The following is a 24214-nucleotide window of genomic DNA, read 5'->3' as shown; positions in this document are numbered from 1 at the left end:
GCAGAGTTCTAAGCCATCACAGCTCCCCAACCGGCCTCTTCCTCAAGCACCTTCCTCTGTTCTCCCATAAAGCCCAATCGTAGAACCAGAGGGCGGGCAGAGACCTCAGGAGTATCGAGTCCAGCCCCCTGCTCAAAGCAGGACCAACCCCAACTCAATCATCCCAGCCAGGGCTTGGTCAAGCCGGGACTTAAACACCTCTAGGGATGGAGACTCCACCCCCTCCCTGGGGAACCCAGCCCAGTTCTTCAGCGCCCTCTTAGGAAAAATCGTTTTTCCTAATCTCCAACCTAGACCTCCCCCAGTGCAACCTGAGCCCATTGCTCCTCATTCTGCCATCTGCAACCACTGAGAACAGCCTCTCTCCAGCCTCTGGGAACCCCCCTGCAGGTGGCTGAAGGCTGCTCTCAGATCCCCCCTTGCTCTTCTCTTCTGCAGCCTAAATAAGCCCAAATCCCTCAGCCTCTCCTTGTAAGTCATGCCCTGCAGCCCCCTCAGCATTTTTGTTGCCCTCCCCTGGACTCTCCAATTTGTCCACATCCCTCCTGTGGTGGGGGGCCCGAAACTGGACGCAGTCCTCCAGATGTGCCTCACCGGTGCTGCAGACAGGGGAATAGTCACGTCCCTCGATCTGCTGGCATTGCTCCTGTGAGGGTTACACCTTTTGGGGGGGGGGGGGTGTCTGGGAATTACGCCGAGCACATCCAGGCTTCACCCGGACTGGGCAGGACTTTGGGCCTCATCACTTGACAGCTGGATCCCAGGCTGCCTCCCGAAAGGGAGACTGAAGATTTCTGCTGGTTTCTTCTCCCGCACCTGTCCCCACGGCCCCATTTAGGATCCTCCTCAGCTTCCAGCCAGCCAACCGGGAGGCCGACTGAACCACACTGCAGCACCATGGCAGGCTGAGACGCCAGACATGCCACCACTGCCCTGCCTGCACTGATTCCTGGGGCGACCCCTGACAGAAACCCACATTTCCTCAGCCTTTGCGGCCTCGTCTTTGCTCCCTTCCTATGCCTACCCCTTTACCTAAAGAGCTGGCACCGTCTCTAGCCATGCCTGTTGGCGGGAAACCTAGCAGCACACCTAGCCTTTCCCTTCCCCCGTGGGCTGGGCCCTGTACGATCCGCAAGGAATTCTGGCCCTGAAGGACTTTGGTCACATTCCTGTCAGTCTGGTCGCAAGGCAGAGCCACTTCCCCCTCAGGGCTCAGGCCGCTCACACTGTATGTTCCTCCTTGGCGTTGAGGGAAAGTTGACAGGGTGTCTCTGTAATACACACCCAGGCTCACAGCTGGCTGCTGAATGGCCAGGCAGAAAACAAAGGTCAAGTTAACATCTTAGCCTTCCCCGCACTTCACCACAACAGAGGGGATGGAGGGTGCCACCTTAGCTCCCTGCCGAGGGAGCAAACGCATGGAGCGATGCCCAGACACGCAACCAGCTTGGGATGGACTTGCAAGCCAGATGATTAGAAGGCAGGGACAAGCCAAGAGCTCTAGGTTAATAACGGATATACCTGGATTTCCTGTGGTGCTTTCCATCAGTGGCTCTCGAGGGACTTCACAAAGGAGTCAGGGTCATCATCCTCATCTTACAGATGGGGAAACTGAGGCACTGCGCAATGCCGTGACCTGCTCCAGGTCACCCAGCCAGTGACAGAACCAGGAACAAGCTTTGCCCCTGCTTGCATGGACCCTACGGCGTGAGTCACTTGGCCAGGAGCTGCGTGTTCCCTGCCCCCCCTCTGTTTTGCGGAGAAAGGCAGGTTCGCAGCTCGGAGCCCAGCGCAGGTGCCTGTCACTTACGTTTCCAGTTCCCGGGGGATGCTGACCACCCCGAGGTCCTGGCAGGCTTTCTGCAGGATCACCGAGGCCTTTAGCTCCCGCAGCTGGACGTAGGTGGTCTTGGGGCTCTTGATGATGCTTGTGGCAGAGGTGCACGGCAGCCGAGCGTGGCGGCTGGGAGCAGACATAGACATGACCATGAACACAGGGATGCTGGAGAGCAAGTTGTCCAGAAACTCCCAGGAGGCGGAGTCAATGAAGTGGGCTTCGTCAATGACAAATATGAGAATGTCTTTCTCCACTGTCTGAGAAGGGAAAGAATCACCTGACTCAGGGAGTGCTCTGGAGAGGTACATCTTCAGGCCAGGGCCCCCAGCCCTCACCCCCACCCCACGACAGCTACTCCAGCCCCAGGTGCAGAAGAGCAGCTGCCGCTCCTTCGTGTTGGTTGGGCCGGGTACCCGGGTCTGCATACAATGGAGCTGTGCAGGGGCCTGGACAAGAGGGGGGGCTCCGCACTCCCAACAGGGGCGGGTCCTCCAGTAGAAGGGGTGGGGCTGGGGCCGCCAGCCCCCGGCACCCTGCTCCCCCCTCAGAGCCTCACGGAGCGCATGGCCCGGAGCCCCGGGGGCGATTTAAAGGGCCTAAGGCGCCGGCTGCCACAGTAGCAGCAGCAACGGCCAAGAACCCTGGGTCCCAGGGAAACAGCCCCCTTTGCCCTACCCATCGGCGGGCCTGGATCCCCGGCCCCTCCGGCAGAGTGCTCCCAAGTTCTTCTTAACCTGCTCCTCTGTGCTGACTAGGGAGGTGACCAGGTGGGTTCCCAGGGCTTCCCACCTCCTAGCCTGCTCTCCTCGCCCCACGCCATTCAAGCATCTGCCCCTGCTCCCTTGGGGGAGGGGCTCGGGCTTTGGCTTTCCTGCCCCCCACCCGGGAGGAGTGTCAGGCTCCGGTCCCCGCTCCTGGGGTCATGTAGCAATGCGGTTTGAGACTCTCTGGTGCAGAGGGTCCGTATGCGACTGTACTGTCATCACAACGTCACTCTGAGCCCGAGAGGGGTCCAGAAGTGCACTCGCTGCCACAGAACGACACCGTTCCCACCCTCGAACTTGAGAGGTGACACAGAGAGCGCAGGTAACAGGAGCTAGGGCTGGAGTGAGATACCCGGGCAGAACATATGGAAATGGCCAGGCAACACGGAGTGCTAACGAGCTGCTCGTTAGCAGAATATGCTGCTCCAGGTGCCTCTCTCTGGTTCCTGGTGAAGACAGTAGCTCACCTTCTGTAGTATCTTCACAAGAAAGGATTCCATCTCCTCTGCCCTCGTTTCATTATCCATTTTGGAAACCTCTGCCGAGGTGGGGAACTGCTCAGAAAAACATGAGACCAGTGAACCAGAGAGGCAGGGTCACTGCTTGTGACATACACATTCCTGGGAAGAGCCCGGATGGAGATGTCCAGCCTTGTCACACACACACACACGTTCATCTCTGTGTCTATGCTTTCCACACAAGGATTGCATCAGACAGGGCAGGGGAGGGCAATACTTTTTGATGGGGGGTGTCATGATCATGAGGGTTAGCCAGCAGCCTGGGGACTACGGGGTTAACTGTGTCCCTTACCTAGCCAGGTGGAGTGGCCAATAGGAACGTAGGTAGGAATTTCAAACTGGGACAAAGGAATTTTTGGTTTTTCCCTGCTTTGTTCTGGGGGCAGTTCTCCCCAGCTATTAAGGGGGACAGACACTGTCTCCCTCCAAGAAAAGACCTTTTCTTCACTTTCTGTAAGTAGGGTAAAGTTTAGATAAATCCATCAGGTTTTATTGTTTTATGGCTTGGGTATGGGATCTGATGTCTGTGCACTTTTTAAAAGATGGTTTGGCTTTCCTTTGGAACTAAATTCTAGGCCCATGGAGTTTCTCCATGGCTGTGTCTACATTGGCACCCTTTTCCGTAAAAGGGATGCTAATGAGACACTTTAGAATTGCAAATGCCGCGGGGGATTTAAATATCCCCCGCGGCATTTGCATGAACATGGCTGCCGCTTTTTTCCGGCTCAGGGTTTTGCCGGAGAAAAGCACCAGTCTAGATGGGCTCTTGCGGAAAATAAACCCTTGGAAGTAGGAATAAGGGATCTTCCAGAAAAGGGCTTATTGGGTGAAGGAGGGGATTGTAATCTGGAGCAGGGGTTTGGGGTGCAGGATCTGGGAAGAGGGATGGGCGCAGGAGAGGATTCTGGCTTGAAGGAGGGATCTAGGAAGGGTGCAGGATCTGGGAGGGAGTTGTGACCTATGATGGGGTGAGGAAGGTGCAGAGGGTTTGGGTGGTGACCTGGGGAAGGGAATTGGGGTGCAGGGTCCAGGAGGGGGTATGGGTGCAGGAGAGGATTCTGGCCTGGGGGAGGGATGTAGGAGGGGGGCAAGATCTGGGAGGGAGTTGGGATATGGGAAGGGGTGGGGTCTAGCCTGGGGGAGGGACGTAGAAGGGGGGCAGGGTCTGGGAGGCTGTTCCTATGGCTCTCCTTGCTGGGGGAGGCTTCATGTGCTTTCAGTTTCTGGCCAGTAGGAGCTGAGAGATTTTGCTGGGGGCGGGGGCAGCCTGCCACAGGGGCAGGCTCTGGGCTGGATTAAAAGGCTTGCTGGGCCGGATCCAGCCCGTGGGCCATATCTTGCCTGTCTCGATCTAGATCATTCATCTACGTCCAGCTGAACAACAAAGCTACCCTCTGACCACTCTTTGGTGACCATGTAAAATAAGGCCTTGCTCTCAGTCCTGCTCTGGGTGGGAGGGGGCCTACAGCAGAGGGGCCATGCTGAAGTCTGTGGGATTCAGGTGACTGACAATGGACGGGGCTGTGGAAGCCAAGAGGCGGGTCCTTTCAGAGTGAGGCTGGGCAGTTGTGTGCGCACAGCCAGTCCCCTCCGCACGGTGGGAGTAACGATCAGGGTGCAGGACGAGCCCAGTGGACAGAATCAGATCCATGGCACGATGCCACTAGCAGATTTGGGAGCACACATTTCTGCAGCCAGGCCCTGCACTGTGTCTATCCCAAATATATTGACCGTGCTGACTTTCATGAGCACTCACGCCTTTGATCTAGCGGGCAAGCTCGGGGCAGGAAGGACAGATGCAGACTGAGGGTGAAGCAAGGTGATTAACCAACCCCCATTCCACAGGCAGGCCTTCCCCGGAGAGGGGGAACTTTCTCCATTACCTTAATGAGAAAGATGTTATTGAGGAGGCAGTAGTAGGTCTCGTCTATCACACCTCGGAGTTTGCCTTGGAGGATGCGCTGTCTTGCATCGTATGATTTGCAGGTGTCAATCCCCAGGAACATGGCCATGAGAGTCCGGATGGTGAAAAAGTTCTGCTTGACATTTACCTTTGTCAGCTCCATAGCAACAACCCTGTGCGGTTAACATGAAGAGAAATAAGGACGTTCTACAGGGGAGTAAGGAAGAGCCAGCATATTCAGGGTGTTTCTTGACTCCAGGGATTTTTCAAAAAAAGTGGCCTTTTTTCGAAAAATCTTTACCTGCATCTAGACAGTAAATCGAAAGAACGTGGCAGTTTTGTCGACCACGGAAAACCTTATTTTATGAGGAATAACACCTTTTTTCAAAAGTGCTCTTTGGAAAAAAGGCGCTATGTAATGCAAACTGTGCTTTTTCGAAAGAGAGCTTTCAGACTGCCTGGGTGCTCTCTTTCAAAAAAGCGGCTTGCTTTTTCGAAAGTACTGGTTGTAGTCTAGATGCTCTTTTTCGAAAGAATCCTTCGAAAAAGCCTCTTTCGAAAAAGGCGTGTAGTCTAGACATAGCCTCAGAGAAAGACTCAGAAACACAAACCTGCCCTTGACTGCCTGGACAGCTAGCCACATAGACAAAGCTTCCGAGTGAAGGAGAAATAATGGAATAGGGTCCTTCAGCCCTTCGTGCTCAGCTTCTGAGGCAGCTACCACACAGGGCCTTTCAACACCACCTAACTACAAGCGATTGCCTCATTTATTAAACGAAGAATTCGAGCAGTAGGCGTGTGCTGATAGGTACACTGGGCCCGTGGTGTTTTCTCTCCCGTGTGACTGCTGGCTGTTATGTGAGATATTTGCATTAGAGGAGGAAGTTACTAAAAGCTCCTCACTTTAAGTGGGGTGCATTTAAGCCACTTGTTTGCAGCCAGAGAGACGGGCATCTGGCTGTCTCAGCTTGTGCCAGCCTCCCAAAATCTCTGTACTATTTGGAATTCCTGCCCCCTCTGGAGGCTTGTCACAGCTCAGGGCCAAGATGCGTGGGCACAGGTGTATCAAAGTGGGTAAGATGCATCACCGTGAAGTTAAAGGCACTTACCTGTGGCCTGCCTCCTGGCCTAAGTAGGCAATTTCAGCAAGTAGCTGGCTCTTTCCATAGCCCATAAGGCCTTCATATATTATAACACGGCCTTCTTTAGACCCCACAAAATTCCTCAGTAAATTATTATAGAGTTCAAGCTCTTTTTCCCGACCTAAGAAAGACAGAATGACTTAAGAAAGCAAAGACAAAGCTTCCCCAATGCAAGTCCCTTTCCCCCATTTCTTAGCAGTGGCTGCACCTCTTTCCCCCATAGAGGAAACGCATACGTAAGTCACTGGTTCATTTCCACCTCTGCTGCAGTCCTTATCAATCTCTTTCTCCCCCCTCGTCGTGGTAATTACAGTTTTCCCTCTCTCCAAAACCAACTGCAGCTACTCTCCCACCCAAACACAAAGGCCATGTCTTCAATAGGGGGAAAATCGATGCTGCTGCAATCGATCTTCCAGAATTTGATTTAGTGGGTCTAGTTAAGATCTGCTAAATCAAACTCAGAGGGTGCCCCCATTGGCAGCCAGTACTCATGCTCCTTCAAGGAGTAAGGGAAGCCAGCTGGAGCGTTGGCTCAAATTAAGGTACGTTGATTCCAGCTACGTAATTAACGTAGCTGAAGATGCATATCATAGTTCAACCTTCCTCTTTAGTATAGACCTGGCCAAAGAAGTGTGACCACACGATCCCTATCTTCACACAACTCCTTGTGCATTCTCATACCCAGTGTCACTCTTCAGATTCGTAGCCAGCCTGCCTGTTACAGACCCCTCAACTACATTCACTGGAGCAGCCACAGGGAATATAACTTGCCAACCAGGAGATTCCTTTTCACTTGCCAACCAGGAGATTCATCCCAAGTGAGACATAAGGTAGTTGAGTGTATCAGCTTGTACAGAACAACTGGATTAAACCTTAGAGACGGGTCGGGGCTCACCCAGTATTGGGGGGTTTGGATCTGGCATTTGGTTTCAACCCCATTTGTCAGTGAAGTGAAAAGATGCTAGTCAAAGACAAAAAGGGAGTGGATAAGAATGGGCCTGCATTACACAAAATGGGGAGCATAAGTAGTATCTTCCCCATTGGACCAACCTCTGTTGGAGGAAGAGACAAGCTTTCAAGTCTACCAAGCTCCTCTTCCGTTCTGGGGAAGGGAGCCAGGGCGTTGCAGCTGAACAGACGTGGAACAGAGTGCTAAGTGTACGGGGATCACACACGTAGCAGGAGACCACTTAAAATGAAGCGGGCACTTAAACATTTTGTGCAAAAGCTTGTCTCTTCCACCGCCAGCAGCTCCCACCTAGGCTCTCTCATCTCCTGGGACCAACCGGCTGCCGCAACACTGTAAACATGGGTTCCATATTCTTTGCTAACTACGGACGGCACCTGCAGTCTTTAAAAGCACCCCGAACACCGCCAAGGTGTACACTTCTGGTACAGTCCTTCTGGTCAGTCACTTCATAGCCTCCATAGCTCCCCCCTCAGACATTTTTGCCCTATTCCCCTGGCAGGCTCTTCCTAGAAGCAACTGCTCCGCAGGCCCCTAGTGACAAACGGACAGGAGTCCCGACGAGCTGTGTCCACCTACCCAGTAAGGGATAGTACTCGGACCTCTCCTTGGTGAGATACGCCTTGCCAATCATTCTGCAAGGAGGAAGAGAAAGGAAAGCTGCAGTTAAAGAGCAGAAATACTCCTGGCCGGAATCTACCTGAGTGGGTCCCACTCTCTCTTAGCCGAAGCCCTGCGTCCCAGACGGGTTCCCTATTCCAAGCCTCCTGCACCCAGAATCTCAAGCAGAGGTGACGTAATGTCATGGGGTTTCCCTTCAGAGGAGCGCTAGCGAAGCATCAATCATTAAGGGGCCTAGTGAGCTTGGTGTAATGGAAGGATGTAGCCAAGCCTAACGGTGAGAGGTGCAGAGCTAAGGAAATGAAACACAACAGCCGAGGATTCTTCCGTAAATGACCAATGCAATGCCCACCAGACTGGCATCTTGAGGCTGCTACGGATCGGAAGGTAACAAACAATTCTGTACTGCAAATGGGCGAGAGAAGCAGGAATAGGCAGATTCAATAAAGCTTGCAGGGGAAAAGATAAGGAAAGCAAAAAAAAAAAAAAGCAGAATGAGTTAACTCTAGACAAAGGCCGTGTAAGGGGAATGTTTCTATCAATGTACCATGGGGAAAGCAAGTAAGCCATTAATAGGTAAGAAGGTGGATGAAATCGGTGCTTGCTCTGTGCTACTGTGTTGCTTTTTAAAATCTTTCCTTATCAAGCTATACATTAACAATGCCAGTCTCCTGCAAATTGCCCCCCACATGCGGCCTCTCACTGACTTCAGTGGGGCTCCCTCCAAATAGAGGAGTTGTAGGAATGGAGCCTTAGGTTTGGACAAAGAGAGCAAAGCAGGTCTTGTAGAAACAGCTGTTGGTGAAAGGAGCTATCAGGATATATGAAAAACAAAACACAATCAAACTTGTCCTCTGAACACAATAACAATTGACATTATTTTTGGATTGCTATGAATTTGTTTTTTTCTGCACTGCGCCTTTACATTTCTGATGCAGCATGTTCCAAAGGAGGGACTCCGTCTGGAGACTTTACTTTTGTTCTTTCTTAGTTTGCCGTGCCCCTAAGCCTGAACTGCAAGGCTGTTCTAGGTGTACGGAGAAACACTGAATGCTGTTTCATTTCCATGATGCTGTTCCCGGTCTCCTAGTCACTGGAACTGATGGAGGTGTGGGAAGGTGATGCAAATGAGACACCACAGTTACCCACCCTCTCAGACATAAGGATTGATTGAAGAGATGCCGGTTCAAGGTATCCTTACACTGGGCTATTCTTTGCTGACCAAGCAGCTGTTTGTCTTGTTGACAAAGAGTTGCCTGCAGCCAACTTGTGTGGAGAAGTTCAGGATTTTGGGAGATGAAACTTGTTAAATCAGCGGTAAGATGATGCTCTGGGTTAGGCAGGCATGATGCACATTGTGGCTTTGAACCGCCAGGACAGCACTCGCCCACTTTGTGTTGATCAAAGGAAACTTGCCCTTTCATCGCCCCCACGCACCCTGGGGTAAAATGGGGGTGTGACTCGGGGAGTCAATGCCAACTGGCAGAAGCCCTCCTACTGTCTCTAACTCACACCAGATCCGACATACTCAGGGCCCTACACACTGCTGTCATGAACTAGATCGCAAAGGTGTCGTGAAACGTATTGTGTGTCACCCTGGCCCCAAAAATCCTTGTGTGGTGTTTGCCCAGGCTGGATGCAGAGAGTTCTAGACGAGGGCTGGAAACATAGTCATGAAAAGGGGTTAGGAAGTACAGCATAAAACCCACCGTCTGCCCTAGGCAAAGGAACGGTTATTCCCCTCTCTCACCTGCTAGGTTCCCAGCAGAAGACATTGGAAGTATATTTACATATTCTCATATTTACATGGAGAGAAGACTGCTTAACAATTGTGCCAGGGGGTTGCATCTGTACCCCAGGAAGCCTTCCTGGCTCTATAGGCAGAGACAATGGACTTTGGGTACTAGCAAGGGAACAAAAAGACCTTTTAATCCTCTCTCACTAAGGAGTACAGTGCCCTTTAAACCAGGGGTGGGGAACCTAAGGCCTGGGGGCAGCTTGCCTGGACCTGACCCCCAAGGCTCAGGGCTCTCCTCCCAGTTTTGGGGGCTCCACCCTCCACCCTCACGGGGCTGGAGCACACAAAATCTAGCCTGGGCTCTGGTGTGCGAGGGGCATGTGGGGAGGGCCTTTCTGCGTCTCAGTCGGGGGCCATGTCAGCGAGAGAGTTTGGTTGTTTGCTTTGCTTCTCATTTGTGTGTGGCCCCCAACTGATTTGTTGTGGGTCAGCGGCCCTTGACCCAAAAAAGGTTCCCCGCCCCCGCTTTAAGCCTACGAAAACTAGATTCTCTCGGCCTGAAAGGCAAGTGCTTCTGGAAACATAAAGTGAGGGAAAAACGGGCAACTTGCTACGATTCCGTTGTAGTCTCCAGAAGCCTGCTTGGTTTGGTTTTGTCTATGACCTTGCCTGACTCTTTTTCCCTCGCTTGGTATCACTTAACCCTGTGGGCTGTGTGACTAAACCCTTTTAGTATAAAACCAACCCAGAGCTCTGTACTAAAGTGAAGGGGGCGGCCCCAGCTCGCCTAGTGGGCGGGTGTGTGTCTATCTCTTAGCAGGCAGTGAGCTTAGAGAGGGACTGCTCACTGGAGAATTCAGCACCTGGGGCTCGCGGATTGTTCCAGGCAAGGGTTAGACTGGCGGCGTCTGGAGCAGCTGGCTGGCATGGCAGGCAGGCTGAGGTGTCAGAGACCGGCCACACGGCTTAGCAGCCCCAAAGCTGGGCGGTAACAGCGGCTCGCCGTTCCGGGTGCCTGAGCACTTACGTTTTCTCACTGATGCCGAGGTAGTGATAGACCTCCCCACATTTCACAACCCCTTTCATCTCCACCTGGGCAAGCTCTTCGAAGAAGTAGTGGGGCAGCCGGGAGTTGGCGTAGGTCACTGCGTCACAGGACACCAGCCCCGGATAATACATCATCATCCGGGCAGCGAGATTCACCCTCTGGCCAATGACTGCAGCAGAGAGAGCGAGAAAGGGGGCACTGAAAGGTTAGCGGAGCTCCTGCCCACCCTCCTGGGGGGAGCGCCATAGGTATCGGAGCAAGCCCAGCCCCCCATCAGCCTACGCACCCCTCCACATACATTCCTGGGGCACCAAACACACAGAGGACCAGACAAACAGACTGTACCTGTGTATTCGTGCCTTACGCGATGGCCAACGACTCCGCAGAACACTGGGCCACTGGTAACCCCGATGGAAACTAGCCTAGCAAGCCATGAGAGCAACACGGAGTCAGCAGCCCCGAACACCCAGTCCCTCACGCACCCTCTCCCCACCCTCCTCCGCCCGTTCTTATTGGTACTGATGGCCCCCGCCTCAGCCAGCTAGGTCTCCCAGTGCTCTGGAGGCCTCAGCTACATGCAGCTCTGCGTGCGTGAGCTTCCTTCGCACCCGTGACAGTCCCTGCATTAGCATCACAGTTGGAACTAGCCTGCCCTGCCCGGAGAGCGTGGCCGAGGGGCGCTCATGTCCACTGCGACAGGTGAAGGGTTGCTGAGTCAAGCCTCGGCCACACCGGCTCCCATGCAGGGGAACAAAGCCTGTGAATGAACTGCACAGTGGCTCAGCGCGAGGCAGGGGCCACATTCCGTAGGCCACGCCACAGGTCCCGTGAGTGGTGAGTTCTCCCTGTAGCGCAAAGCCACGGCACAGCGCCCGTCGCCTGGTGCAAAGCAGGAAGTGGAGGCCTGACTCACAGTCGCGTTCACCTGCCCGCAGTAGAAATCTGGCATGTTTAAAATGCCCCCCGGGCCGGGGAGCAGTGAGATGGGTGTGGATTTCCCGCCCTCCCTCCATGTAACATGGTCCACTTTGCAATGCCCTGCCCACTGCTGCGGCACGCCAATTACCGTGGGTGCTGCTTCACTGGAACTCTCACTGCACCCGGATCGCGCAGGATACTCACGCCTGGAATGTAATCCCCTTGCGGACGAGTGGTTCTGTTACCTGGCTCTTGGTGGGCTGCATGCCCCGTGGGGGGAGTGACAAGCGGGCAGAGCACAAGACCCCCCACCCCGACTGGCTCCTGCCAGGCAGACCAGAGATGCGGCCCTCAGAGCGTGCCCGTCTGCACTCGCCCTGCTGGAAAGGCAGGTGCTGGAGGGGCGCTGGAGGGGCGGCCTAGAAGCGCAGGGGAGTCCGGTTACACGAAGACCCAAGGAGGTCAGTGCCGGCGGTGTGAAAAGGGAGTGGGGTTTGGTTTCATCGCTTATCGACTCAAAAGGGGACACCGGTCCTGGTCTCCAGAACCATTCTGTCCATAGGATGAATGCCTGCCCCGTGGCGGCTGCCCCAACTGTCCAATGGACGGGGGGGTCCCAGGGAATTATGGGGCTGGCGCGGGGTGGCATCAGGGCTCAATCCCCATACTCAGCATGCAGGCGGTGGGAGCCAGAGCACCCTGGCAGCCAGCTCCTCTCCCAGCCTGCTGTGCTCAGCTTCTCAGCAGCGGCAGAAACAGAGCGCTCCAGCCTAGGGTGCTCCGCTTTCCCCTGCCGCGGAGAAGCTGGGCACAGCAGGCCGCTCCAACTCCCACCAGGCACGTGGTGCGGGGGTCACCAGGCCCCCCATTACTCCTCACAGTGCGGACAGAGCAGGGGCAAACCGCTTTTAGAGCACAGAGAATTTGTCATTCCCACGCAAACGGGGCTGAAATCCTGCCCAGCTGGCCTCTTTGGGGAAAGCCCCGTTGCTCTCTCTTTTCTGCAGGGACTGACGAGGAGACGGGAGATCCGTGGGCTCCTGTGGGACAGGTCAGTGAGGGCGGCTTTGATTTTGCTCTGAAGATGCTCAGGTTCGCCGTCAGCAGGTTCCAGATTCATGGACAGCCATCACAACAGCGTCACCACGCGGTGCCCTTGCTCCAGTGGCACAGAATGGAGGGCCAAGTAGCACACAGGGCAGCCCAGGTAAACTGGCTACTTCCAAATTAGGTCTCCCAGCTGCCATGTCACTGCCTCCTGCCCGCTAGGGGGACCCTCCGGCATGAGAGCCCAACAGCGCCCCTGCAGGCAACGGGAAGAACTGCATCAGCCTGCTTACTTGAGTTTCATGAGCTTGGTGGAACAGAAGTTGAAGATATGAAACGCGCTCTCCAAGGCGTGGGTGCTTTCATCAGCCTGCTTATCCCCAGGGAGTCCGAACACACACAGGAACGTGCAGCCCTGCAAGGCAAGGGAAAGCAAACCCTGAAGGAGAAGGGGCTTACCACAGAGCAAACCGCTGTGCCCCCGCTCTCCGTTCGAGTAGGGCTGTCACAGTGTCCCCCCAAATGCCCGGGGAGGTCCCTCCATTGCCTCAGACTTGTCTCTTCAGCACCGAGCTTCTTAATGTTCATTGCTCCTGGTCTCTGGCCTCTGCCTCCCTTCTCGGTCTCTATCGACAAGGCCAGAGTCCCTCTCGCCTCCTCGTCGGGGACTGTCGGACAGTGCCGGCTGCCGGGCCGGAAAGGCCTTGGAACTCCTCTCTCACTCACCTTGTCAAACATAAAAACTTTGTTGATTTTGCCTCTGAAGACGGAGATGATTTCTGAGATCTTCATGTTGGCATCGTGGATGGCCTTGCACAGATGCAAGGTGTTGGCGCTTTCGTCAAACTGCAGGTTCACAAAGACGATCGACACCGGCCGCAGCTCCGACAAATATTCCAGTGGCTGGTTGTCGTCAATCTGGAAGAGAAGAGCCAGATGTCCTTAGCAGTCCAGCCTTCTGCTGAGCAGGAAGCATTCACTTCTCCATACTGTACCCCTAATCCAGCTGGGCTGACTGCTCTCAGATACAGGTGCTGAGGACAGAACTGTTTTATCAGCTACAGGAAGGAATGCACCCTCTGATCTCCTGACAATGATTCCCCAGAAGAGAACTGCAGTATGAGGGGCTAGGCAGAGGGGGAGCTAGCCAAGCAGACGCTGCTGAAACCAATGTGTCCCCATAGACTTTACAATTTTAAATTGAACCGAGGAAAAAGCTTTTTTATACACCTAGATTGTGGAATGCGTTGCCTGCAGTCAAGAACTCAACTGATATCAAAAAATGATGGCAGCATCCAGTGTTATAATAGTAAGGATTTTTTAAAATAAAATCCAAGAGTTTCAGAAAAGATCAAAACCCTCATGCCAAACAGGAAGGAGGAGGAAAACTCTTGGCATGCTGACGAGTTGTTCCACGACTACCCAGTGCAAAGTTTCTTCTGTTTTCCTCTGTAGCATCTGGAGAAACTCGGAAAACTTGTAGCTGTGCTCAAAAAGAAACACCGAGCCCAAAAAGAAACCTCTGCGAAGTTTCCGCAGTACCTTCTTCAGAATGTTTCTCATCACGAACTTCCGGAGGGACTTCTCCAGCTCATCGTTTGGTGACAGCATGGAAGTTGATCTCAGGATACCTAGGGGAGAAAATTCAGCGTAAGTGCCCGGACAGCTTGAAGCCAGCAGGCAGGAGAGGGAGTTGAAAAGCTGCTGGCTACTTTGCTGGCAGGGAGTGGAGGAGAACAGAGGAACTCAAAGGAGTACAGGGCAGGGGTCCCCCTCCCTCGAGCCCTGCAAATCCACTGATGTCCGCTTTATATCTGCAGGTGTCTGTGGATGAGGATCTCCACGACTCATATTTGCAGACACAGATGCAGACACAAAGTTTGTATCTAGAACCCTGCAAATATGCAGATGCCCACTTTCCAGCTGTGGGTATCCGCCTCTGCAGGCGAAATGCAGATACCCACAGATCGGTTTTGCAGATGCACATGTGGATCCCAATTTTGTATCCACGCAGGGCGCTCCCCATCCCTGGTGTAGTCCGTGTACCGTCTCGCATTTACACCGGAGGAGAATAAGGAAAGCTCAGCTTCCCAACAATCCCATCCCCCCAGGGGTCGAGAGAGGGGAAGGAAGAGGGACTCACTGGTATTTTCACTCATGGGGTAGTGCTGCAGGTATTCTGCACATTTCCAGAAGAACACATCAAACTCATTATCAGGGAGGTTCTTGATGTACCTAGCCTACAGGCACACGGAATTAAAGGAGTGTCAGCTTCCCTGAGCCCAGTCAATAAAACACACTCCCATCCCTGTCACTCCCACCCTCTCCCCCGTCCCCTGGGCAGAGGACACAGCAGGAACCTGCAAGGGTCTTTTGGCTGGAGCAGAACACGAGACCGCACTCCCGACAAATGGAAAAAAGTCCAGTCTCAGAAGCCGGGGGGCGGAGAGCCCTCCAATTCCACAGTCACTCTCCTGCTGGGTGTCTATCCACGCCCCCAGCCCTGCACATGCCTATGGACCTGCTTCACTTTCAGCATCTGATTGGCCCCCCTGATTTCAGTGGGCTTACTGCTGCACAGGCGTGCGACCGGGGCTCAGTTTCTTCTCCACTCGCTCAGCACCTCCAGAAGGATACGAACCAAACTCCCAGAAGGCCTGAGGTCTAATTCTCCTCCCCATTCTTGCTGCCGCTCTCCAAGAACGGGTGCCAGGCAGAAGGGGCGGAAGGTAGCAAAGCCCCAGCTGGCGGGCTGATCGTATGTTGGAGTGCAAAGAGGGGGCACTGGGGTCGGTGCGGGGGACGGGTCAGTGGAATTCTGCATTATCCTGTCCGGATGAGGCTTTGGGGCCTTTGGCAGTAAAGGGCAGGGGAGCGAGATCCACATTCATCCCTCGGTAACCACTTCCTTGGTCTCTCATAGTCCAAATGTCTCCCATTCCGATCTAGCTGCGTCCTGCCACACCCCGACCACCCTCTCCACCAGCCCCGATTCACCCACCTCCCTTAGGCACTAACCTTCCCCCCCAGCTCTTCCCTCAGCTGTCCATAGGCTGACAAACCCACCCCACAACCCACCCTTTACTAATGGACCAGCTCTGAGCCCGGGCCACCAGACAGCCCCCATGCAGCCCTCCAGCTCGAGCAAACCCAGCCCGGCCTCCAGAACCTCCCTGCTCCTACCTGGCACCCCCAGCACTGAGCTCAGACGCCCCCCAAGTCAGAACCCTGGTCCCTAATCAGAGAGCACTAGCGTGCTCTGCTCTGCACCGCTTCCTTCTTGCCACCTGAAGCCCTTCTCGTGTGGAGACTGCCAGGCTGGGAGTCCCAGGGAGCATCCTCTGTGGCTTTGGGCCTCCTTCCTCTGCTGCCCACAGCCACAGACTATGTGCTAGCAGGCCAAAAGGCCCACCAGCCGTCTCCAGAGACAGTCATTGGCAATGTCCCCTGCAGCACAACACTACACTACCCAGTTCGGAGCTCACTTGTGGGGCTTACCCTCCTTACTCCCTACCAGCCAGCTACTCCTGGCTAGAGGAAGCCAGCAGTGAGCCCCTGCTGCCAGGGTGCAGGCTATTTCCCTCGCTTTACCAAGCCGTCTTCCTTCATCACCGCTTTTAGCTTTTGCATTGTCAGTCTTCTGACACCCCTCTGCCCAGCCGGTCATCGGACAGAGGCTCCAGTAACAGACTCGCACACAAGCATATGAATGAGATCGCGTCCAGCAAGACAACGGGGCACGTGACCGTACCTCACACGAGATAGCAAGGCAACACTGTTTCTGTACCACTGTTGCACCTGCCGCACTGCCCACCTTAACAGCTCTTTCACCTTTGATTCTTTCTATTTCAATCATGTTCCGGTTACAGAGTTCCCAGCAGTTTGGCGACAGAATAACCTCACTTGCTTTTGCTAGGCTTTGGGCCAACCGAACTTCGTCCACTGCCCGGCCAATTACCAGAAAATATTGGTGCTTATTGTCTCCAACAATGACTTTGGAGATGTGACCTGCAGAAAGCCCTGACATGAGAAACAGGATTGTTATGTTGGCTTTTACACTTTACTGTTTGTAACATCTGCATCTCAACTATCTTGGAAGTGGATTTTGGAGGCCAATCTATTTCTTCCGGGGTGGGAGGTTTGGATCGTCATGTGTAGAGCCCCATGCGGATACAAAACTGGTATCTACATCCACATCTTCAAAAATTCTCCATGGATATCAAGCGGATAGCCATGGATTTTCAGGGCTCTAGTCATGAGGTTGCATCCGTTATATGGTTGCAAATTAGTTTCCATTAAACAGTCTGCTTATATCTGTCTGAGAAAGCAGTGTGCTGTAATCCTGGACTCCAGTTTAGAGACTACATGGAACTATGACGTTTGGAACAAGCTGTGTCACTCTCGAATTGGGCTTGTTGACCATAAATGGATTCCTCGGGCACCTGACTAGAACTCTTATACGTAAACCATGATCCAGTGTCTTGGGGGATGCCTATAATTATACCTGATCATAAGTTTCCACAAAGTTCAACTCTTCGATATGGAGCGTAACATTTACACCCTTAAAATAATTGTTGGCATGTTTTTCTTCATGGACAGATAACTCAAAACCAACTGAAGTTTGGCAATTGGTACTTGGCATGTAGCGAATGCCCACCAAGACATACGTACATGAACACGTTTGAGAAAAACCGTCTGGAAATCCCAGGAGGCACTGCATGCTTCAGTGTTTGGCTCTTTGTTGGAGGGAGTTACAGAAAACTGAAATTTTCATGGAAAACTGAACTCTTCATACGCAAAACTGCTCAGTAGAAAACCCAGTTTTCCATTGCAAAACAATGTGAATTGAATTTTGCCCACAAGTCCTAGTAAGAAGCTACTCAGAGACAGTCATAGCTCTTTAAAAATAAACTAGGCACAGCTAGCATTAATGAAAGGTGCCACACAGGCACTGATAAATAAACTGTCTGGCTCCTTTTGTTGTGCTAACTGTACCTAGTTTCAGAGGGGTAGCTGAGTTAGTCTGTAACAGGAAAAATTTAAAAAACAACGAATAGTCTAGTAGCACCTGAAAGACTAACAAAACATGTAGATGGTATCATGAGTTTTCAGGGGCGCGACCCACTTCTTCAGATGACTGGAGTGTTGGAAGTCCAGATCCAAGAATAAGCAAGGGAAGCGGGAGTGGGGGGAGAAGGAAAAAGGAGAGAAAAAAGGGGGGGGGGGAGATAGACAGTGAGCAGATGGTTCATGTAGTTACAAGAGGCTGATAAGAACCTAGTTTGTTTTTAAGGGGCTACGGCTGTCTCTGAGCAGCTTCTTACCAGGACTTGTGAGAAAAAGTCCATCAAACCTGTTTTGCAATGGAAAATGGACTCCAATTCAGACACAGGGTAGGTGTAGAATGGCCAGATGCAGGATCACCTGCCCCAAACTGCTTCCCTAAGGCACTTCAGCAGTCTCATCCCGAAGGCCCATTCAGTCCTCAGCTTCTCTGACAGGGCTGCTGTTTCTGGATGTAAGGGTGTGTCACAGATGGCTGCTAGGAACTCCCACGAGACCTGCAACGCTTTTCATGTGAGCCACCGAGCAGCCAGCTGGGAACAGATCTGTCACCATTTCCACAGGTTGAATGTGAACCAGCCATTTTGAGGTGAAATGCTCTTTATGCCAGTCCCAAAAAGCTTCTCCTCTCTGACCAGAAATTCATTTTCCCTATAACAGCAGCGTCTTTCCCATGCATTGGCTGGAAAGGATGAAATTGATCAGAGGACTGAGCAATTCACCTCTTCTACACAGACTCCCGGCTCACTAGACATGGAAGGGGGTGTGGGCCTGGTGTTTCTCAGTGGCACATCCCGGGAGCAAGGAGAGAGTGTGGGGCTTCACATGACCATTGAGTACACTCAGGAAGCAGTATTGCCTACTGGTTAGGGCAGGAGAGTGGGAGTCCTGACCGCTCATTGCCCTCTCTGCCATCAATTCACTAAGTGAGCTAGAGCAAGTTATTTCATCTCCATATGTCTGTTTCCCCCGCTGCACAATGGGGCGAATGCTTCCTATTCCCTTGTGTAACATGCACAGATAGGGCACGTCTGCTCAGCCAGGCTACCGCCGAAATAAGCGACACAACTTGAGCTACGTCAATTGCGGAGCTGAAGTGGAAATAGCTTATTTCGGCTTGTGGCGCTGTCTGCAGAGCAGGAAGTCCGAGAGAGAGTGCTCCTCCTCCGGCTTCCCTTCTGCCTCGCACCACGGGGGTTCCAGGAGTCGGAGGAAGACATTCTGTCAAAATAACTGCCTGCAGGGCAGACGGGGAGGAAGATATTCCGGAATAGCGTCGGCGTCACTGCTGTGTAGACGTGACGATTCTATGATCCTGGTACCCTGCGGCACCAAGCACTGCGACGCCGCCCGCAGCCACGCACCGATCTTCACGCGCAGTTCCAGGCCCACGTCCGTCTCCCGCACCCCGTACTCTTCCTGGATCCTCAGGCTGCATTTCAGGGCCAGGGTGATGATATCGCTCAGCTGGCTCCGCTGCACTTTCCACAGCGCGAGCAGGGCATCCCCTGGGGGCAGCAGTGGGACCGAGATGAAGGAGCAAGCGCTCGTCCAGATCCGAACGCGCTGGCGCAGCCATGCGACTTTTCAACAAGCCACTGCAGAACCACTGGGGACAGCCCAGCCCCTGGCCAGCAGAGATGCTCCCTAACCACCCCAGCCTCCTTCACTGGCTGAGAACGCATCAGCCCCAGTGTGCTCCTGGCAGCTGTGACTACCAAGTCCCCCTCCGTAATCCCTGGCAGCTGCTTTTGTACAAGTGAGCCCTCCTTCCCGGGGATCCCAGATGGCCACGGATCACACGTCTCCCTCCACCATCAGAGGCCTGCTGCATGCTCTCCTCCCTCCTCCCACACACACAGCCCATGTCCGCTGGTGCCAGGTACACCTACGGCTTGTGTACCCCCTGCTGCCCGTGGACAACTGTGAGCTCCGTCACTGAGGTCCCCACTCCCTCACTCGGGTCTGAGCTCCGTTCTACAGGCGGTGCAATCAGGGTCTCTCCCTCAGACCCGGGGGGAGCGGAAGGGGGTTGTTTCTAATAAGGATGCTCAATTGCGGTTACCTTGCTAATCGTATAGGCAATACACATTGTATCGACTGTACGGTTAGTCGACAGGACCGCTCTGCTGGGCCGCCGCGAGGGGAGCTCCAGGAGCCGGCTCGAGCCGGGACTGAACAGTCCTTTCTTTCCTTATCCAACTCCGGAGCCACCCGCACCGCGGCTGCATTTGAAATGTTGCCAGAGCCGCTGGGCACAGCGTCCCGGACCAGTGCGAGACTGATAGAGGCGGGGGGGGGGGGAGGGAGACAGGCAGCATCCCGGAGACGGTGCTGGGGCGAACTGGCTTTGAAGCCGGCTCCCCCCAGCACTGGCTCCTATTCCCTCATCCCTTGCCTCCTCTTATCAAGTGGCAAGGGCGGGTGCCACAGGGAGCATGGGGCAAGCAGGGACTCAAGCCGCCCCCGCTCGCCCTGTGTTCCCGCTACAGCACTTCAGTTTTGGAAATGTAGCAAGAGCCCCAGAGGGCCCCACAGTGGAACCGGCATGAGCGGGGGGGACTGCTTTAGTCTCCACTCACGCCGCTTCCCCGCTGTGCCTCTGCCTCCTTTGCTCCCCACAGGGACAGTGCAGGAGGGGAACCGGCTTTTTAGCCCGCTCCCCCCCAGCACAAGCTCCTGCTTCCCCCCTGATAGAGGCAGCAAGGTGGGGGCAGCGACTAGACGAGCACCCCACCCCAGTGCTTCCTCCTTCGATATCGCTAGCTAGCAAATACCTGCAAAGTTCAAGATATCGCCTCCGTAAATCAGCACCTCTGCGGTAAGAGAAAGGCAGGAGGAGTCACACACAGCTCTTGTCACAGAACATCATGGGGAATTGCTCTGTCGGGGTAGGGGAGAGCAGCTGGGCCCACCAGAGGCTCCTCACAGGGGGGTGGCACTGGGATGCCCGTCCCTTCCCCTCCCCCCCATGGCTCCTTGTTGCGGGGGTCAAGGTTCCCTAAGTGACAGAGAAGCCACCCAAGTGAAGAAGGGCCTGGAGCATTTCGATGGGCATTTCTTCAGTTCCCTCCTGGCCCAGGCGGGATGGAGCAGCCCGGTACTTACCCTCCACAATGTCTCCTACGTAATGGTTGAGGGTCTGCGTAAGCTGGTCAGCACCGCGGTCCAGGCTGGTGTCCATGCTGAACTTCTCTGTCAGCGCCGTGAAGCCTGTGACACAAACAGCCGGCACTGGGGGAGCCCAGCATTGTGGAGCCTCTGAGTCCCGGCCCTCAGACAGGCTGCGTGTGGCCTTGCCATGCCGAAGGGGGAATTCTGTGCCAGGAGCCCTGAGAAGGGCCAAGAGCACCCGCGAAAGAGTCCTCAGGCCTAGCCAGCCCTGGCTACTCCTAGCCAACGCTCCACACACACGGCCAGACAACGCCGGCCACTCACCGCAACCCGGGCGCTCACACTTGAGGCCGTTGCAAGTCATGGGCAGATGCACCAGTCTGCCCATGCAGCCAGGGTGGCACACTCAGGTGCCCGCAGTGTGCAGATGGCACACCACCAGCATGTATACCTAGACACACTGCCCTAGCACCAAGGTGGCCCAAAGCTAGGAGCTGATCAGCTCCTAGGAACTCCTGATTACTGCTGACCCTGAGCAAGACAGAGGAGGTGCCAAGGGGAGGAGGAGTTTGTCTCCTTTGGCGGACAGCACCCATCCATCATCGGCCAAGACAATCTGGGGCTTAGCAGTGCTGGCTGATGATGGACCCCACCCAGGAGCATGGACCAGTAACTTTCTCTCCGGGGCCTAGGAGAGCCTCAGCCTGGAGAGGAGGACCCGGTCTCTGCTCTATATGCTTTCCTCATCGCCGACCGGGCTTCGGAAATGCCGCACGCCTGGACATGATGCCTTCACACCTCAGGAAACGACCCCCTCTACAACCACACCAGCCACCCCTGCCACATCCAACCTGTCCTGGCAGTAATATAAAGTCAAACTCCTACTCCTTATCTCCCAGGAGCTCACTGGCCTGGCCCCATTGTATCGAAACAGCTGTGTGATGCTCCGGCATGGAGACAGCCGTCGACAGCTCAGGCCTGAGCAGCTGCTGCCGTGTCCCCTGCTACTCCTGTCCCAAACACTTTGGCGCTTAAGGACAGACGACTCTGCAAAATGGCCCAAAGGGCTATAATAGGGAGATTCCCAAACCTGCACCGTCCTTTGTGGGTCATGAATCTGAGGAACTGTCCTGGATTGAAGTGTCATTAGAGGAGGTTTTGGAACAAATTGAAAAACTTAACAGTAACAAATCACCGGGACCAGACGGCATTCACCCAAGGGTTCTGAAAGAACTCAAATGGGAAATTGCAGAACTATTAACTGTGGTTTGTAACCTGTCCTTTAAATCAGCTTCTATACCCAAGGACTGGAAGACAGCTAACATAATGCCAATATTTAAAAAGGGCTCTAGAGGTGATCCCGGCAATTACAGACCAGTAGGTCTAACGTCAGTACCAGGCAAATTAGTTGAAACAATAGTAAAGAATAAAATTGTCAGACACGTAGAAGAACATAAGTTGTTGGGCAAAAGTCAACATGGTTTCTGCAAAGGGAAATATCTTACTAATCTATTAGAGTTCTTTGAAGGGGTTAACAAACATGTGGACAAGGGGGATCCAGTAGATATAGTGTACTTAGATTTCCAGAAAGCCTTTGACAAGGTCCCTCACCAAAGGCTCTTGTGTAAATTAGGTCGTCATGGGATAAGAGGGAAGATCTTTTCATGGACTGAGAACTGGTTAAAAGACAGGAAACAAAAGGTAGGAATAAATGGTACATTTTCAGAATAAAGAGGGGTAACTTGTGGTGTTCTCCAAGGGTCAGTCCTAGGACCAATCCTATTCAACTTATTCATAAACGATCTAGAGAAAGGGATAAGCAGTGAGGTGGCAAAGTTTGCAGACGATACTAAACTGTTCAAGATAGTCAAGACCAAAGCAGACTGTGAAGAACTTCAAAAAGATCTCACCAAACTGAGTGATTGGGCAACAAAGTGGCAAATGAAATTTAATGTGGATAAGTGTAAAGTAATTCACATTGGAAAAAATAACCCCAACTATACATACAATATGATGGGGGCTAATTTAGCTACAACTAAGCAGGAAAGAAATCTTGGAGTTATCGAGGATAGTTCTCTGAAAACGTCCATGCAGTGTGCAGTGGCAGTCAAAAAAGCAAATAGGATGCTAGGAATTATTAAAAAAGGGATAGAAAATAAGATGAAGACTATCTTATTGCCCCTGTATGAAACTATAGTACACCCACATCTTGAATACTGTGTACAGATGTGGTCTCCTCACCTCAAAAACATATTTTGGCCTTAGAAAAGGTTCAGAAAAGAGCAACGAAAATGATGAGGGGTTTGGAACAGGTCCCATATGAGGAGAGGCTAAAGAGACTGGGACTTCTCAGTTTAGAAAAGAGGAGACTGAGGGGGGATATGATAGAGGTATATAAAGTCATGAGTGGTGTGGAGAGGGTGAATAAAGAAAAGTATTTACTTATTCCCATAATATAAGAACTAGAGGACACCAAATGAAATTAATGGGTAGCAGGTTTAAAACTAACAAAAGAACATTCTTCTTCACACAATCAACCTGTGGAACTCCTTGCCAGAGGAGGCTGTGAAGACTAGGACTATAACAGAGTTTAAATAAGAGCTAGATAAATTCATGGAGGTTAGGTCCAGAAAAGGCTATTAGCCAGGGGGCAAGGAATGGTGCCCTTGCCTCTGTTTGTCAGAGGCTGGAGAAGGATGTCAGGAGACAAATTGCTTGATCATTGTCTTCAGTCTACCCCCTGTGGGGCACCTCGCGCTGGCCACTGTCGGCAGACAGGACACTGGGCTGGATGAACCTTTGGTCTGACCCAGTCTGACCATTCTTATGTTCTTAACACAGAGGAAAGTCTCTCGCCATTTCAGCTGTGACCTCAGCTCGACTTGGGCCTAAGCCTCCCATTGCTGCAGGGTGGGCTTTTCGGAGAGGGCTACTGCAGGGTGAGTTACTGTACAAGATACCAGGGTCTGATTCTTCAGCACACCAGCTTGCTGCCCCATACCTGGTCAGGGGGACACTGCTGAGCCCTGGGCACAGCTTAGCACCCTGCTGCTTGAGAGCAAGCCACGCTCTGGGACTTTTCGCGCTGCTGTAGCATCGTCCACACAGTGCTGGCTTGCTGTTGAGTCACACTCCAGCTTATAACCTGCCACGTGGGCAAACCTTTAGGCACATACATCCCACTGGTTTTCAACGGGAGTCAGCCACCTAACTTCCTTGGGCCCTATTAAAAATCTCACCCTTAATGATCTCTGTACCCACCTGAGATGTCTGCAAAAAGCAATACCCCATCAAAACTCTCAATGAAAGGCACATCCTGGGAGAAATCGCCATAGACGATGAGATCGGGGACATGGGCGGCTACTTTCCCAAGTATAGTGCTGTCACTTGACTTTCTTTCCTCCATCTTGACAATGAATGCAACCGGCTGCCCGGGGACCCGCAGCACCGATGGAGGATTCACCACATGATCCTCCCACTTGGGGAAGGAGGAGACTCCCACCACCCTGTCATAACCATCCCCACTCGTGGCA

At 53.3% G+C, this 24214-nt stretch overlaps 1 protein-coding gene across 4 annotated transcripts in view; it reads right to left on the bottom strand.

Moving 5' to 3' along the window:
• ADCY10 (adenylate cyclase 10) overlaps positions 1–24214 on the bottom strand; it is a 51817-nt gene extending 27603 nt beyond the window's left edge. For 2 of the 4 annotated variants that reach the window (XM_075936960.2, XM_075936962.2), the window contains exons 1-16: positions 23943–24213; positions 20676–20780; positions 20345–20383; positions 18932–19075; positions 16318–16523; positions 14647–14743; positions 14046–14134; positions 13230–13421; positions 12797–12918; positions 10884–10960; positions 10518–10707; positions 7711–7766; positions 6132–6285; positions 5003–5195; positions 3069–3155; positions 1811–2094 (exon numbers count right to left, since the gene is read on the bottom strand). In XM_075936960.2, coding sequence (XP_075793075.2) covers positions 1811–2094; positions 3069–3155; positions 5003–5195; positions 6132–6285; positions 7711–7766; positions 10518–10707; positions 10884–10960; positions 12797–12918; positions 13230–13421; positions 14046–14134; positions 14647–14743; positions 16318–16523; positions 18932–19075; positions 20345–20383; positions 20676–20780; positions 23943–24087 — 2180 coding nt within the window. In that variant the 5' untranslated portion in view covers positions 24088–24213. Of the gene's footprint in view, positions 1–1810; positions 2095–3068; positions 3156–5002; positions 5196–6131; positions 6286–7710; positions 7767–10517; positions 10708–10883; positions 10961–12796; positions 12919–13229; positions 13422–14045; positions 14135–14646; positions 14744–16317; positions 16524–18931; positions 19076–20344; positions 20384–20675; positions 20781–23942 lie in introns of all 4 variants that reach the window. The other 2 variants (XM_075936961.2, XM_075936963.2) reach the window with 2 other exon arrangements.

Source organism: Pelodiscus sinensis, chromosome 9 (assembly GCF_052426305.1).
Source record: "Pelodiscus sinensis isolate ZL-2025 chromosome 9, ASM5242630v1, whole genome shotgun sequence".
Lineage (NCBI taxonomy): Eukaryota > Metazoa > Chordata > Testudines > Trionychidae > Pelodiscus > Pelodiscus sinensis.
Note: the sequence above shows the minus strand (reverse complement) of the source record. Positions and strands in the feature narration are given on the sequence as shown.